The sequence below is a fragment of the Rhinoraja longicauda genome, chromosome 5 (assembly GCF_053455715.1).
Source record: "Rhinoraja longicauda isolate Sanriku21f chromosome 5, sRhiLon1.1, whole genome shotgun sequence".
Taxonomy (NCBI): domain Eukaryota; kingdom Metazoa; phylum Chordata; class Chondrichthyes; order Rajiformes; family Arhynchobatidae; genus Rhinoraja; species Rhinoraja longicauda.
The window spans coordinates 88,321,186-88,337,540 of NC_135957.1; the positions used below are offsets into that span (position 1 = coordinate 88,321,186).

A 16,355-nucleotide genomic window follows, 5' to 3' on the forward strand; every position below is an offset into this window, starting at 1 on the left:
ATGGCAGAGGGCATATCTTTAAGGTGAAAGTCAATGGATCACACAGGGCGGTCACGGTGGTGCAGAGGGAGAGTTGCCGCCTTACAGCGAATGCAGCGCCGGAGACCCGGGTTCCATCCTGACTAAGGGGGCTGTCTGTACGGAGTTTGTACGTTCTCCCCGTGACCTGCGTGGGTTTTATCCGAGATCTTCAGTTTCCCCCCCACACTCCAAAGATGTGTAGGTTTGTGGGTTAATTGGCTTGGTATAAATGTTAAATTGTCCCTAGTGGGTGTAGGATAGTGTTAGTGTGCGGGGATCGCTGGAAGGGCCTGTTTCCGCGCTGTATCTCTAAACTAAACTAAACCAAGCACAGAGCCATGCCCTTTGCCCTCCACGTGCCAACAACATGCACCATCTACACTACTCCCACTTGCCGCGCGGGTTTGGCACATATCCCACCTGCTCCTGTACCTGTTCAAATGTCTTTTAAATGTTGTTCTTGTACCAGCCTCAACTACCTCTTCATATAGTATAAGAAAATAACTGCAGATGCTGGTACAAATCGATTTATTCACAAAATGCTGGAGTACCTCAGCAGGTCAGGCAGCATCTCGGGAGAGAAGGAATGGGTGACGTTTCGGGTCGAGACCCTTCTTCAGACTGATGTCGGGGGTGGGACAAAGGAAGGATATAGGTGGAGACAGGAAGATAGAGGGAGATCTGGGAAGGAGGAGGGGAAGGGAGGGACAGAGGAGCTATCTGAAGTTGGAGAAGTCAACGTTCATACCACCGGGCCGCAAACTGCCCAGGCGAAATATGAGGTGCTGCTCCTCCAATTTCCGGCGGGCCTCACTATGGCACTGGAGGAGGCCCATGACAGAGAGGTCAGACTGGGAATGGGAGGGGGAGTTGAAGTGCTGGGCCACCGGGAGATCAGTGGCGTTAATGCGGACCGAGCGCAGGTGTTCAGCGAAGCGATCGCCGAGCCTGCGCTTGGTTTCGCCGATATAGATGAGTTGACATCTAGAGCAGCGGATGCAATAGATGAGGTTGGAGGAGGTGCAGGTGAACCTCTGTCTCACCTGGAAAGAATGTTTGGGTCCTTTGATGGAGTTGAGGGGGGAGGTAAAGGGACAGGTGTTGCATCTCGTGCGGTTGCAAGGGAAAGTGCCCGGGGTTAGGGTGGTTTGGGTAGGAAGGGACGAGTGGACCAGGGAGTTGCGGAGGGAACGGTCTCTGCGGAATGCAGAGAGGGGAGGGGATGGGAAGATATGGCCAGTGGTGGGGTCCTGTTGTAGGTGACGGAAATGTTGGTGGATGATATGTTGGATCCGCTGGCTGGTGGGGTGGAAGGTGAGAACGAGGGGGATCCTGTCCTTGTTGCGAGTGGGGGGATGGGGAGCAAGAGCGGAGCTGCGGGATGTAGAAGAGACCCTAGTGAGAGCCTCATCTATAATGGAGGAGGGGAAGCCCCGTTTTCTGAAAAACGAGGACATCTCGGAAGCCCTAGTCTGAAACACCTCATCCCGGGCACAGATGCGGCGTAGACGGAGGAATTGGGAGTAGGGGATAGACTTTTTGCAGGGGACCGGGTGGGAAGAAGTGTAGTCCAGATAGCTGTGCGAGTCGGTGGGCTTGTAATAAATGTCCGTCACTAATTTTTCTCCTGTGATGGAGATGGTGAGGTCCAGAAACGGGAGGGAGATGTCAGAGATAGTCCAGGTATATTTAAGGGCAGGATGGAAATTGGAGGTGAAGTGTATAAAGTCAGTGAGTTCTGCATGGGTGCAAGAGGTAGCACCAATGCAGTCGTCGATGTAGCGGAGGTAGAGTTCGGGGATGGGGCCAGTGTACGTCTGGAACAGGGATTGTTCGACGTACCCGACAAAGAGGCAGGCGTAGCTAGGGCCCATGCGAGTGCCCATAGCTACGCCTCTGGTTTGGAGGAAGTGGGAGGAGTCAAAGGAGAAGTTGTTGAGGGTAAGAACCAGCTCTGCTAGGCGGAGGAGAGTGTTGGTCGATGGGGATTGGCTGGTTCTACGGTCGAGGAAGAAACGGAGGGCTTCGAGACCATCCTTGTGGGGGATGGAAGTGTAGAGTGACTGGACATCCATGGTGAAAATGAGGGAGTGGGGGCCTGGGAACCGGAAGTTATCCAGGAGATGGAGAGCGTGTGAGGTGTCTTGGACGTAGGTGGGGAGGGATTTGACCAGGGGGGATAGGATGGAGTCGAGGTAGGTAGAGATAAGTTCGGTGGGGCATGAGCAGGCAGAGACAATGGGTCTGCCGGGACAATTGTGTTTGTGGATTTTGGGTAGGAGGTAGAATCGGGCCGTGCGGGGCTGGGGAACTATGAGATTGGAGGCACTGAGGGGTAGTTCGCCGGAGTTGGTGAGGTCGGTGATGGTGCTGCTGATGAAGGTCTGGTGTTCATCGGTGGGGTCATGGTCCAGGGATAGGTAGGAAGAGGTGTCTGATAGTTGTCGTCTGGCCTCGGTGCGGTAGAGGTCAGCACGCCAGACTACCACAGCCCCTCCCTTGTCAGCGGGTTTAATTATTAAGTCCGGGTTGTTACGGAGTGAGTTGAGGGCTGCACGTTCAGGAGGGGAGAGGTTAGAGTTAGTCAGGGGGGTGGAAAATTTGAGGCGGCCGATGTCACGCCGGCAGTTTGAAATAAAAAGTTCTAGTGGGGGTAGTAGGCCATACTGGGGGGTAAAAGTGGAGGGGGTCCGTTGGAGACGGGAGAAGGGGTCATCAGTGCGGGGTCGGGACTCCTTACCATGGAAAAAGGCTCGGAGGCGGAGGCGGCGGAAGAAGAGCTCCACGTCATGGCGGACGCGGAACTCGTTGATGTGGGGGCGGAGGGGAACAGAGGTGAGGCCTCTGCTGAGGACAGACCGTTCGGTGTCTGAAAGGGGGAGGTCAGGGGGGATGGTGAACACCCGGCAATGGTGGGGGTTGGGGTCGGATGGAGGCAGGGGGGCAGGTGGAGGGGATATATGGTGGGGGGGTGGTGGGTTAGCTGGGCAGAGGGGGGCATGAGGACCGATGTGGGGAGTACTGGGGGTCGCCTGGCTGGAGGGGGAAGGGGGAGACCCAGTGGAACCCCTGCTGCAGTTACCTGTAGTAGGGGGTGGGCAGTAGGACCCAGCAGTGCTGAAGGGCTCTGCCTGGTGGGGGCTGTGGGCCCAGCGCGGTGTGTGTGGGCCGGGTGGAGCTGCAGCCTGTTGTTGGTCCCGGGGGCCGGGTACAGCGACGGCTGTGACCTGCTGCTGGGCGGTGGAGCGGCGCGGGTCAGCACGGTCGCTGGGGGAGGCCCGCGGGGACCTGGAGTCCGGGTAAGTGACGGTCGGCTCGGTCAGCGGATGGCCGGGGAGGGCATGGGCGGCGGTGAAGGGGTCGGGAAGGTCGTGGGCGGCAGCGGCGGTGCATAGGCCTCGCTCGTCGGCGGCAACGGCCCCGGGGAGGCGGTGGAGGTCGGCGGCGGCAGCCTCAGGTGAGCCTCGGCAATCAGCGGCCCCGGGGAGGCGGTGGAGGTCGGCGTTGGCAGCAGCGGCCCCGGGGAGGCGGTGGAGGTCGGCGGCGGCGGCAGCGGCCCCGGGGAGGCGGTGGAGGTCGGCGTTGGCAGCAGCGGCCCCGGGGAGGCGGTGGAGGTCGGCGTCGGCGGCAGCGGCCCAGGGGAGGCGGTGGTCGGCGTCGGCAGCAGCGGCCCCGGGGAGGCGGTGGAGGTCGGCGTCGGCGGAAACGGCCCAGGGGATGCGGTGGTCGGCGTCGGCGGCCCCGGGGAGGCGGTGGGTGGTGATGGCCTCAGTCTGAAGAAGGGTCTCGACCCGAAACGTCACCCATTCCTTCTCTCCACAGATGCTGCCTGACCCGCTGAGTTACTCCAGCATTTTGTGTCTACCCTGAACTATTCTATGTTATGTAATGTTCAGGTTTATTATTGTTACGTGTACCGACTTACAGTGAAAAGCTTTGTTTTGCATGCCTTCCAATCAAATGGCATAATACTATACACAGATACAATCAAGCCAAACTCCAGTACAACAGGTAGAGCAAAGGGGGAGGTACAGAGTGCAGAATACAGTTCTCAGCATTGTAGCGCATCATACAAGATGGCGCCCAACCCAGGCAACTATTTGTGGGCTAGTCACAGAATTGTCTTCCTGCTGACTGGTTAGCACGCAACAAAAGCTTTTCATTGTACCTCGGTACACGTGACAATATACTAAACTGAACAAAATTTTGGAAGGAAACATTAAGGTTTATGGAATGGGAATATTGCCTACAAAATCCAACGGTTAATAAAACTAATCTTGCCATGACAGCTGCCTTTACTGTTTCAAGGCATTTGATGACATGTTTTTGTTTGCTGTATAATTGGTGCATTATCACAGAAAGGGATCTTCCAGCCCAGGTTTGTGTAATTATCAGCTTGTGTACTTCTGGCCCATTAAGGTAAGTGTATCCGTGGAGACGTCACGCTGAGTGTGGAGGGCGAGGGCGAGGGCGAAGGCTCTGTGTCTCGGCCCGCTGGGGCCCGCTGGGATAAAGGCAGCCCTCCTGCACACAAAGCAGCCAGCACTGCAGGCATCTGCCTGTGAATTTTCTCAGTGTGGCTACAGTCCACCGCACTCACACCACCATTGTCCTGCACACTTTCCCATTCCACTTCCCAACATTAGTGCAGCAAGCCACTCCTGGATGTCTGGGAACCGGAGAGATAAGCAGAGTGGACCAGTGCCTTTGTATAGCGGAAGATCCAAAAATGTGTGGCTTTGAAGGTGGGCTGCTGTCAGCTGGCGGGACCCTTGATCGCGTGAGAAAAGCAATGACTAACTCGCGGAACAGTGTACTTTAGCCAAAGTGGGTTGTTGGTAGAGGAGATAGTTCCTGACCTTCTGCAGCCTGAGTGCTTTGGCAAAGGGCTTTGAAGTTTCATGGAGCTCTGTCCTTGTTTTAGCTGTGTGTTAGCGCTCTGCAGTAATGTGCTTCAGTGACAAAGGGTGGTGTGGGGGGTGGGGGCGTGTGTGTGTATGTGCATGCATACGTGTGTGTGTGTGTATCTGTGTGTGTGTGTGTGTGTATCTGTCAGTGTGTGTCTGTGTGTGTGTGTGTGTGTGTGTATCTGTCAGTGTGTGTGTGTGTGTGTCTGTGCATGTGTGTGAGTGTCTGCGTGCCTATGCGCTTGAATGTGTGCGTGTGTGTTTGTGTGCGAGCGTGTGTGTGCGTGTATGTGTGCCTGTGTGTGCGTGTATCTGTGTGTCAGTGTGTGTCAGTGTGCATGCGTGTGAGTGTGTGTACGTGCCTGTGTGTGTGTGTGTGTCAGTGTGCATGCGTGTGTGTGCATGTGCGTGTATGTGTGCGTGTATCTGTGTCAGTGTGTGTCAGTGTGCATGCGTGTGAGTGTGTGTACGTGCCTGTGTGTGTGTGTGTGTGTCAGTGTGCATGCGTGTGAGTGTGTGTGTACGTGCCTGTGTGTGTGTGTCAGTGTGCATGTGTGCGAGCGTGTGTGTGCGTGTATGTGTGTGTGTATCTGTGTGTCAGTGTGTGTGTGTGTCAGTGTGCATGCGTGTGAGTGTGTGTGTACGTGCCTGTGTGCGTGTCAGTGTGCATGCGTGTGAGTGTGTCTGTACGTGCCTGTCTGCATGTATGTGTGCCTGTGTGTGCGTGTATCTGTGTGTCAGTGTGTGTGTGTCAGTGTGCATGCGTGTGAGTGTGTGTGTACGTGCCTGTGTCAGTGTGTGTGTGAGAGATGATAAGAAAAAGCCAAGTTACCATAATGAGTCTAGGTGTTGGACACAGAAGCATAAACATGTACAGCAATGTTCACCCCCAGGGTAGGGGAATCAGGAACCAGAGGACATAGGTTTAAGGTGAGAGAGGAAGCCCGAGGGATGTTATTTTCACACAGAGGGTGACGAGCTGCCAAAGCAAGTCAGTTGTGGCAGGTACAATAACAACACTTACATAGCATGCGGACAGCATATGGGATGTGGACCAGCTGAGTGAGACAGGGCACCTTGGTCTGCACCGACGGGTTGGGACAAAGGCTTTCTTCCGTGTTGTATGACTATCACTGGAAATACCCATTAAGCAATGGTATTGTGTCAGATAAAGGCATTTCCCACTTGTAATAACGGGTAGAACATTTAGAAATTATGATTTTGCACTGATTGTTACCTAGCATTACTGAATATTATTGATAATTATGTTTATCTGTGAGGTATTGCGTTAATGGTGCTGTAAAGCTGCAGCAAGTCAGAATGTCAATGTTCCATTACCAGTACACATGCCAATTAAACACACCCTCTTGAAATCACAAACACTTCTTTTAAAACCGCTCTTAATTTTATTGTGCTTCCTTCATGCAGTGTTCAAAATTATTTTTTAAATTACAGACAGATGCAAAGGAATACAATTGGTGTTAGAGATAATTATTCTAGTTTCCGGTTGATACTGTTTATTTTTAGTTTAGTTTAGAGATACAGCGCAGAAACAGGCCCTTCGGCCCACCGGGTCCGCGCCGACCAGCGATCCCCACACCTAGCAATGTCCTACACACATGAGGGACAATTTTAAATTTTATACCAAGCCAATTAACCTACAAGCCTGTACATCTTTGGAGCGTGGGTGGAAACCGCAGCACCCGGAGAAAACCCACGCAGGTCACGGGGAGAACGTACAAACTCCGTACAGACAGCACCCGTAGTCAGGATGGAAACCAGGTCTCCGGCGCTGTGAGGCAGCCAGCAACTCTACCCGCCACCCTAGGAAGGTCCTATACATCACATTTTATGGGTTTGTAATGAGTATTTTTCCGGTTGATACTGTTTATGAAGGTGCTTTACGCCACATGTTATGGGTCTGTAATTAGTGATGTTCATAGAGTTATGCCCATAGAAATGGCTGCATGTTTGTCATCAATAAATACTCAAGTGTTATGACGCAATAGCTATTACACAAGAAAGGTTGCAAGTCTGGAGACGCCAGGAACTGCAAATGCTGAGATACAAAAGAAGACACAAAGTGCTGGGGTAACTCAGCGGGTAGGTGATGTTTCGAGCCGGGACCCTTCTTCAGACAAAACATGACGCAGAACACAGCAGCAGAGGAACAGGTCCTTCAGCTCCCAATGTCTGTGTTGAACATGATGCAAAGACCAACTCATATCTGCTTGCAAATAATCCATATCCCTCCATTCTCTGCATGTCCATGTGCCTATCCTATCCATGTTCTCCAGAGATGCTGCCTGGCCCGCTGGGTTCCTCCAGTACTTGTGTGTTATTTTGTGACTCAGCACCTGCAGTTCCGTGTGCCTCCACACCTGCAAACCTTCTCTGCAATGGCATCTGAGTCACAACTCCTCAGTATTTATTGATGACAAAGGCAAAAGTATTTAAATGTTCCAGGAAACCTTAGTGGAGCAGGGGTCAATCTAAATATAGTTTTTTTATTGAACAAACATACTGGTTCAAGTCCAAATGCTTGGGTGAACCTCACGCGAGCATCTTATTACAGCGTCAGCTGGCCTGGATTGGAATGTGTCACTTTTTATTAACTAGGCAAGATATAAATGGACAGGACAGGTTTGGAGGGGTGCAGACCAAATGCTGGCAGGTGGGACTCGTGTAGATGGAGCACATTGGTCGGTGTGGGCAAGTGGGGCTGAAGGGTCTGTTTCCACACTGACCATGATCATGAGGGGCTTGGATAAAGTGAATGCTCACAGTCAGGGTAGAGAATTCTAAAAGTAGAGGGTACAGGCTTCAGATGAGAGGGGAGAGATTTAAGAGGCACCTTGGGGGCAAGTTTTTCCACTCAAAGGGCAGTCCATATCTGGAATGAGCTGCCAGAGGAGGCGATAGAGGCAGACATAATTATGTTATTTAAAAGACTTTTGGACAGAAGGGTTTAGACGGATATGGGCCAAATGTAGGCAAATGGGAATAGCCCAGTATGCAAACTTGGTCAGCATATACAAAGTGGGCCGAAAGGCCTGGTTCCGTGCTGTACTGTTCTATATTCAAATCATACTACATATGAGTACAATAGATCCCTTTCTGGAACAGCACGCAATACCAGATTGATCCCTGGGATGGCGGGACTTTCATATGAGGAAAGACTGGATAGACTGGGCTTGTACTCGCTGGAATTTAGAAGACTGAGGGGGGATCTTATAGAAACATATAAAAAATTTAAGGGGTTGGAGAGGCTAGATGCGGGAAGATTGTTCCCGATGTTGGGGAAGTCCAGAACCAGGGGTCACAGCTTAAGGATAAGGGGGAAGTCTTTTAGGACCGAGATGAGAAAACATTTCTTCACACAGAGAGTGGTGAGTCTGTGGAATTCTCTGCCACAGAAGGTAGTTGAGGCCAGTTCATTGGCTATATTTAAGAGGGAGTTAGATGTGGCCCTTTTTGGTAAAGGGATCAGGGGGTATGGAGAGAAGGCAGGTACAGGCTACTGAGCTGGATGATCAGCCGTGATCATATTGAATGGCGGTGCAGGTTCGAAGGGCCGAATCGCCTACTCCTGCACCTATTTTCTATGTTTCTATGTTGGACATGATGCAAAGATCAACTCATGTCTGCCTACCAATAATCCATAACCCTCCATTCTCAAGGATTCTGACCCGAAACATCACCTAGCAATGTTCTTCAGAGACGCTGCCTGACCCGCTGAGTTACTCCAGCACTCTGTGAAACGTCACCTATCCATGTTCTCCACAGATGCTGCCTGACCCGCTGAGTTACTCCAGCACTCTGTGAAACGTCACCTATCCATGTTCTCCACAGATGCTGCCTCAGCAGGAACTGGTGGTCTCAGCAACACCACAGCAGGGACTGGTGGTCCCACCAGCAGTCCAATAAACCATGGTAGTCACCCAGTCACACAGCACGGAAACACACCTGCCCAACGTGTCGGTGCCCACCAGGATGCTGCATCTATGCTGTCCCATTTGCCTGCACCTGACATGTTCCTCTAAACCTTTCCTATCCATAAAGCTCCAAGTGTTCATTAGTTCTAGGAGCAGAATTAGGCCATTTGGCCCATCAAGTCTACTCTGCCATTCAGTCATGCCTGATCTGAATTTGGTGGCACAGCGGCAGAGTTTCTGCCTAACAGCTTTTGCAGCGCCAGAGACCCGGGTTCCATCCTGACTACAGGTGCTGTCTGTACAAGAGTTTGTACGTTCTCCCCGTTACCTCGATGGGGTTTCTCCGTGTTCTCCTGTTTCCTCCCACATCCCAAAGACTTTACAGGTTTGTAGGTTAATTGACTTCTGTAAATTGTTCCTAGTGTGTAGGATAGAACTAGAGTACGGGTCAGTGTGGACACGGTGGGCCGAAGGGCCTGTTTCCTCGCTGTACAAATGCTCTGCCCCTGCCACTGTATTGCTCAGGGGTGGAGTGTCAGAGTTCACAGAGCCACTGAATAACCTCAGCACTGAGTCAAGGACTGCAACGTTGGTAAAGGATAACTGTTATTGCGACAATGTTATTGTCATTCTTGCTCTCCTGCTCCCCCGCAAAAACAAGATATTAAGAAGCTGTCAAAACTCAAAACCATAAAACACAAAATGCACAGAGGGGCAGGCTGCATCTGCAGAGAGAATGGACAGACAAAGTTTTGGATCAGGACCCTTCTTCACACTGATGGAGTGGGAAAGGGATGTTGGGGCGGGGGGGGGGGGTTAAAGCCTGGCGAGTGATGGGTGGATACAGGTGAGGGGGGGAGTGGCAGATGGGTGGAGTAAGTGACAAAGGCTGGAGGTGAAAAGGAGACGAGAGGTACAGAGTTTAGTCTAGTTTATTGTCACATGTACCGAGGTACAGTGAAAAGCCTTTGTTGCGTGCTAACCAGTCAGAGGAAAGACTGTACACGATTACAATCGAGCCGTCCACAGTGTACAGATACAGGATAAAGGGAATAACATTTAGTGAAAGATAAAGTTCAATTAAAGATAGTTTAAGGGTCTCCAATGAGGCAGATGGGATGTCAGGACTGCTCTCTAGTTGGTGAGAGGACGGTTCAGTTGCCTGATAACAGCCGGGAAGAAACTGTCCCTGAATCTGGAGGTGTGCGTTTTCACACTTAGAAACATAGAAAATAGGTGCAGGAGGAGGCCATTTGGCCCTTCGAGCCAGCACTGCCATTCATTGTGATCATGGCTGATCATCCACAATCAGTAACCCGTGCCTGCCTTCTCCCCATATCCCTTGGTTCCACCAGCCCTTAGAGCTCTAACTCTCTTTTAAATTCATCCAGTGAATTGGCCTCCACTGCCCTCTGTGGCAGAGAATTCCACAAATTCACAACTCTCTGGGTGAAAAAGTTTTTTCTAACCTCAGTTTTAAATGGCCTCCCCATTATTCTTAGACTGTGGCCCCTGGTTCTGGACTCCCCCAACATTGGGAACATTTTTCCTGCATCTAGCTTGTCCAGTCCTTTTATAATTTTATGTTTCTATAAGATCCCCTCTCATCCTTCTAAACTCCAGTGAATACAAGCCCAGTCTTTCCAATCTTTCCTCGTATGACAGTCCCGCCATCCCAGAGATTAACCTGGTGAACCTACGCTGCACTGCCTCAATAGCAAGGACGTCCTTCCTCAAATTAGGAGACCAAAACTGCACACAATACTCCAGATGTGGTCTCACCAGAGCCTGGTACAACTGCAGAAGGACCTCTTTACTCCTAAACTTGGAGAGAATAGGAGGGGTGAATTGTAAAGCCGGAAGGAGTGATGTATTGTGCAATACTCTTTTACAAACTTTTCTACGAATTTCTTAGGAACAGCTGTTGGTGTGGTCTGGGTAGACAGTTCCACCCTTCTCTCTCCCACTAATCACCCATTTATCTAACTGCTGCTGACCATTTGCAAACAAGGAAGAGAATTCATAGAAAACCATTGTGTCTTCTCTGTAAGGGTGTACAGCTGGAGGAAAGAAAATCTTCATTTCCTTCCAATGCAGTCACTGGTTATATTTCTGAAATGAGTTCACGACGATATGTGGAACATAATCTGGAGTAAATCGTGATCAAGAGTGGTTGATTATCCAACACAACAATTAAATTCTGACTTACTGCCGCTTCACAGACCCATTAACGCTACACACACAGAGGCATATATAATCATCAATATGATGATTGGTTTAAATATTAGTATTGGTATCATAAGTGAGAGTTGTGAGTTTGTGGAATTCTCTGCCACAGAGGGCAGTGGAGGCCAATTCACTGGATGGATTTAAAAGAGAGTTAGATAGAGCTCTAGGGGCTAGTGGAATCAAGGGATATGGGGAGAAGGCAGGCACGGGTTACTGATTATGGATGATCACAATGAATGGCAGTGCTGACTCGAAGAGCCAAATGGCCTCCTCCTGCACCTATTTTCTATGTTTCTATGATAAGAGCATGATTAGGCCATTCAGCCCATCAAGTCTACTCTGCCATTCAATCATGAATGATCTATCTCTCCCTCCTAACCCCATTCTCCTGCCTTCTCCCCATAACCCCTGACACCCACACTGATCAAGAATCTATGTATCTCTGTCTTAATATTGTTTTACTCTGCCTCATCTCCAAATCCAGGACTTTGACTTTCCCCTTGTTGTGTTTCCTAGTTCCTTTATCACCATCTGACTGACCCAATTTTAATCATATATTTACAAAATGCATTCAGCTGGGAATTTACACATTTCTAAATGTTGTTAGTGTGTACACTTTTCCTAACTATAGCCTGGGTTTGGATTTTGAACGTTTTGCATTGGGTCATTTTATTTTTTAAAGAAAGACACAGAATGCTGGTGGACACAAAATGCTGGAGTAACTCAGCGGGTCAGGCAGTATCTCAGGAGAGAAGGAATAGGACCCGAAACGTCACCCATTCCTTCTCTCCAGAGATGCTGCCTGACCCGCTGAGTTACTCCAGCATTTTGTGTCCATAATACTAGGTACCGGATTTCTTTTTTGTTAGTTTATCATATATTATTTCTGTGAACTGTGTTTATAGGCCTGTTGTGCTGCTGCAATTAAGAATATCATGGTTCTGTTTCGGTACAAATGACAATTTAACACCACTGATTGTCACATCTCTGACACATCGACAGATGAGTGATGTCGGATTGCGTTTACTGCGCTGCTGCCTGCAACATTATCAAAGATAGTTCTCATTGTGATGGAGATGGGAGGCGAATAATACCTTACCTCTCTAGTCTACGGGAGCAGCGAAATGCTCGGGCTTTGAGTGACCAGTCTACATCGATTAGCCCAGCGCTTCTTAAACTGGTGAATGGTTCACCCAAGGAATGGAATTATTTTGGGGTGAATGGAACTAGTGGGGTTCTCTTGTTAAAACACAAGAACATTTAGTGGGCGGTGAATGAGATTGTGCGATAAAGACTCAAGGGCGAATGACACTGAAATAGTTGAAGGCGCTCGGGGTGAGACAGTGCGCATTTATCGGACATATCCTGAGCCGCGCCGCTCACCGGGTGAAAGAAAACTCCACCTGCTTTATTTTATTGTTAAGTTTCGAAATCGCACACGAAAATGAGCTGACGTTTTGTTGTTTTTTCTTTAGGGGAACTCCAAGCCGCGTAAAACAGGAGGTTTATATGCCTTCCTTTCGTTTTTTTTAACGTTGTTGGTGATTAATTTGATTTATTTTTAACTTTGCAAGCTGCGGCTGGCTGATCACTTTGGTCCCGCCTGTTAACGATACTAAAGTGTAAGAAAATAACTGCAGATACTGGTACAAAGCGAAGGTATTTATTCACAAAATGCTGGAGTAACTCAGCAGGTCAGGCAGCATCTCTGGAGAGAAGGAATGGGTGACGTTTCGGGTCGAGACCCTTCTTCAGACTGTAAACTGGAATTTAGAAGGATGAGAGGGGATCTTATAGATACGTATAGAGTTACTCCAACACTCTGTGAAACGTCACCTATCCATGTTCTCCACAGATGCTGCCTGACCCGCTGAGTTACTCCAGCACTCTGTGAAAACGATACTAAAGTGCTCAGTCTCGGGCAGACGGGTAGATCATGTTGACAGTGACTGTCTGCGGAAATGCTGCCAATTACAATATCCATTCGATTTTTTACACCGTCAGGAAGAAACATGAATAATATATAAAAATGTTTCTCTGGTTTTATTATTCAATATTAAAAAGCTTTTCGCTGAAGAACTGGAAGCGGAACACAAGGGGTGATATTTTCAATCGCCAGTCGTGCCTTGCCCGCGTTTCGATTGAATGTTAGACACAAAATGCTGGAAAATGGGGAAGGGGTGAGATGTTACCGCGTAAGATCGGAGAGAAGAGCTGGAGTAACTCAGCGGGTCAGGCAGCATCTCTGGAGAGAAGGAATGGGTCGAGACCCTTCTTCAGACTCGACCCGAAACGTCGCCCATTCCCCTTCTCTCCACAGATGCTGCCTGACCCGCTGCCTGAGTTACTCCGGCATTTAGTGTCTGTCTTCGGTGTAAACCAGCGTCTGCAGTTCCTTCCCACACAGATCGGAGAGGATGCGGCACGTTTATACATTTAACAACCTATTCAGTAACACCGCGCTGTAGAATCTGTAGGTTGGGCTGTGTTGTAAACGCAAAGTGGGGCCGTTTTGTTGACCCGAAAACACAGTGTTATTTTAGTGGACAGAAGCTGCCGATAGATACCACATTATTCTGCCTCGTCCAACAAGCTTCTTAAACCCGACTACATCGGTTAAATAATATTCGTTTTTATTGTTTAATCTTTAGTAATCCTTCTCTAATATTAAACGCTATTTTAAAATTAAAAGTAGACACAAAATGCTGGAGTAAGTCAGTGTCTCTGGAGAGAAGGAATGGGTACGTTTCGGGTCCAGACCCTTCTTCAGACTCAACTTTTAAAATGTTAAAATTGAAGTCTAATTAAACTCTACAACCTCAGAAAAAAAACACTTGAAGATTTCTTAAAATGCTTCTCGGTTTCGTTTTTTAAAAGATAATATAAATAACCTTTCGCTAGACAAGAACTCGAACAGGAACTGTGGGGGTGAAATTTTAAAATCATCACAAGCTTGAATCATTTGGAAAGTCTGAGTACTCGTCAGTGGAGTCAGTGAGCGAATGAGGGGAGGGGAGGGGAGAGGAGGGGAGGGGAGGGGAGGGGAGAGGAGGGGAGGGGAGGGGAGGGGAGGGGAGGGGAGGGAGGAGAGGGGAGGGGAGGGGAGGGGGCGGGACCTGGCCTTGACATTCGTTCAATGTGCGCTCTTTCAACCGGCAATTGGCCGCGTCCAGCTGAATCTTTAGACAGACACTAAACACTGGAGTAACTCAGCAGGTCAGGCAGCATCTCTGGGGAGAAGGAATGGGTGACGTTTCGGGTGAGTCTGAAGAAGGGTCTCGGCCCGAAACGTCACCCATTCCTTCTCAATACAATACAATACAATACATCTTTATTGTCATTGTACAGGGCTACAACGAGATTGGGAATGTGCCTCCCATACGATGCAATAAATTAATTAGCTAGTCAGTATTAATTTAAACAACCCAATGAAACAAATTGGAACAGTTTTGAAACAGAATAAAGTGCAAGTAGATCTGTGCCGGGTCACTGTTCTCTCCACAGATGCTGCCTGACCCGCTGAGTTACTCCAGTACTTTGTGTCTTCCTTCGATTTAAGCCAGCATCTGCAGTTTTTTTCCCTACACATCCAGCTGAATCTTTGTTACCTAATGCAGTGGAAAAGTAAAACTATCTGAGTACAATGATCGTGACGGAGGTGGTCACCTCTAGTGAGTGAGTGTCATTAGTTTCTGAAGAAGGGTCTCGACCCGAAACGTCACCCATTCCTTCTCTCCACAGATGCTGCCTGACCTGCTGAGTTACTCCAGCATTTAGTGTCTGTCTTCGGTTTAACCAGCACCTGCAGTTCCTCCCCACACACGGACCCGTTTATTGAGCAGGAAAAAAACTGCAGATACTGGTTAAAATCGAAGGTAGAATCAAAATGCTGGAGTAACTCAGCGGGTCAGGCAGCATCTGTGGAGAACATGGATAGGTGACGTTTCGGGTCGAGACCCTTGTTCAGACTGAAGGATATTGATTGAGTTTATTGGGTGTTTGGTGGGCCGGTGGGCCGGTTTCCCCGCGGGGTGAGGGAGTGAGTGAGTGTCTGATGTGGCTGTTTGTTTGTTTGTTTGTTGCAGCTGACGGAGATGTGCTGCTCAGTGAAGGAGGACTCGCTGACGGTGCTGTCGGCGTTCAACATCCCCGCCGCCACAGTGCACGCCCCTATCGCCGGCATCCCCTGCCCGCGGGCCGGGTGGGCCTTCTACCCCCAGGACCATGGCCGCCGGGCCAAGCTGTGAGCCCAGCCCAGCCTTCCACACACACACACACACGACTCAGCGGGTCGGCCAGCGTCTGTGGAGGCAGCGGCCGGGCTGGAGAAGCGTGTCTGTCCATCCACCCCTCCACACACACACACACACACACACACAAATGCTGGAGTAACTCAGCGGCTCAGGCAGCGTCTGTGGGTGGAAGGGACGGGTGAGACCCTTCTCTACAGATGCTGCCTGACCCGCTGAGTTACTCCAGCATTGTTTCTCTTGGATGTGATCCGTTTTGTTTCGGGGGGGAAACGCGCGACAAACCGATGGAAACGGACATCAACCGGCCGGGACCATCCCGCTCCCCCGGGCAACTCAACCCGTGATGCCGCTTGTAATAAACGTGGCCGGTGCCAACGGGCGGGCGCTCTGTGTGTGTTGTGTTGGGGCTTGACACATCGTCGCTGTCCGAGTCAGGGCCAGCCCTGTGCTGTATTACAACCCCCCCCACCCCCACCACACACACACAAGCGGGAGAGACTGTGTGGAAATGAGCAGAATGGCGCGGGTAATATTGTTTGAAATCCCTTTTTGAAAATGAAACTTTGCGGTTTAGTTCACATGTATAGATCCACACCAACACAATTTCAAGGCATATTTCGTATCATTTGTAAACGGACACAAAGTGCTGGAAAGTCCCCCACCCCCACCCCCTTCTCCGTCAGTCTGAAGGAGGGTCCCGACCTGAGATGCCGCCTGTCCATTCCACCCACAGACGCTGCCCGGGGGGGGGGGGGGGGGGGGATAGGGAATTTCCAGCACTTTGTGTCCGTTTACAAATGATACGAAATGCCTTGAAATTGTGTAGAAACATCGAAACTAGGTGCAGGAGGAGGCCATTCGGCCCTTCGAGCCAGCACCACCATTCATTGTGATCATGGCTGATCATCCACAATCAGTAACCCGTGCCTGCCTTCTCCCCATATCCCTTGGTTCCACTAGCCCCTAGAGTTCTATCTAACTCTCTTTTAAATTCATCCAGTGAATTGGCC

At 50.0% G+C, this 16,355-nt stretch overlaps 1 protein-coding gene across 2 annotated transcripts in view; it reads left to right on the top strand.

Moving 5' to 3' along the window:
- acoxl (acyl-CoA oxidase-like) overlaps positions 1–16,105 on the top strand; it is a 323,411-nt gene extending 307,306 nt beyond the window's left edge. For both annotated transcript variants that reach the window (XM_078400283.1, XM_078400282.1), the window contains one exon: positions 15,178–16,105. In XM_078400283.1, coding sequence (XP_078256409.1) covers positions 15,178–15,339 — 162 coding nt within the window. In that variant the 3' untranslated portion in view covers positions 15,340–16,105. The remainder of the gene's footprint in view (positions 1–15,177) is intronic.
- Positions 16,106–16,355: the final 250 nt, after the last annotated feature.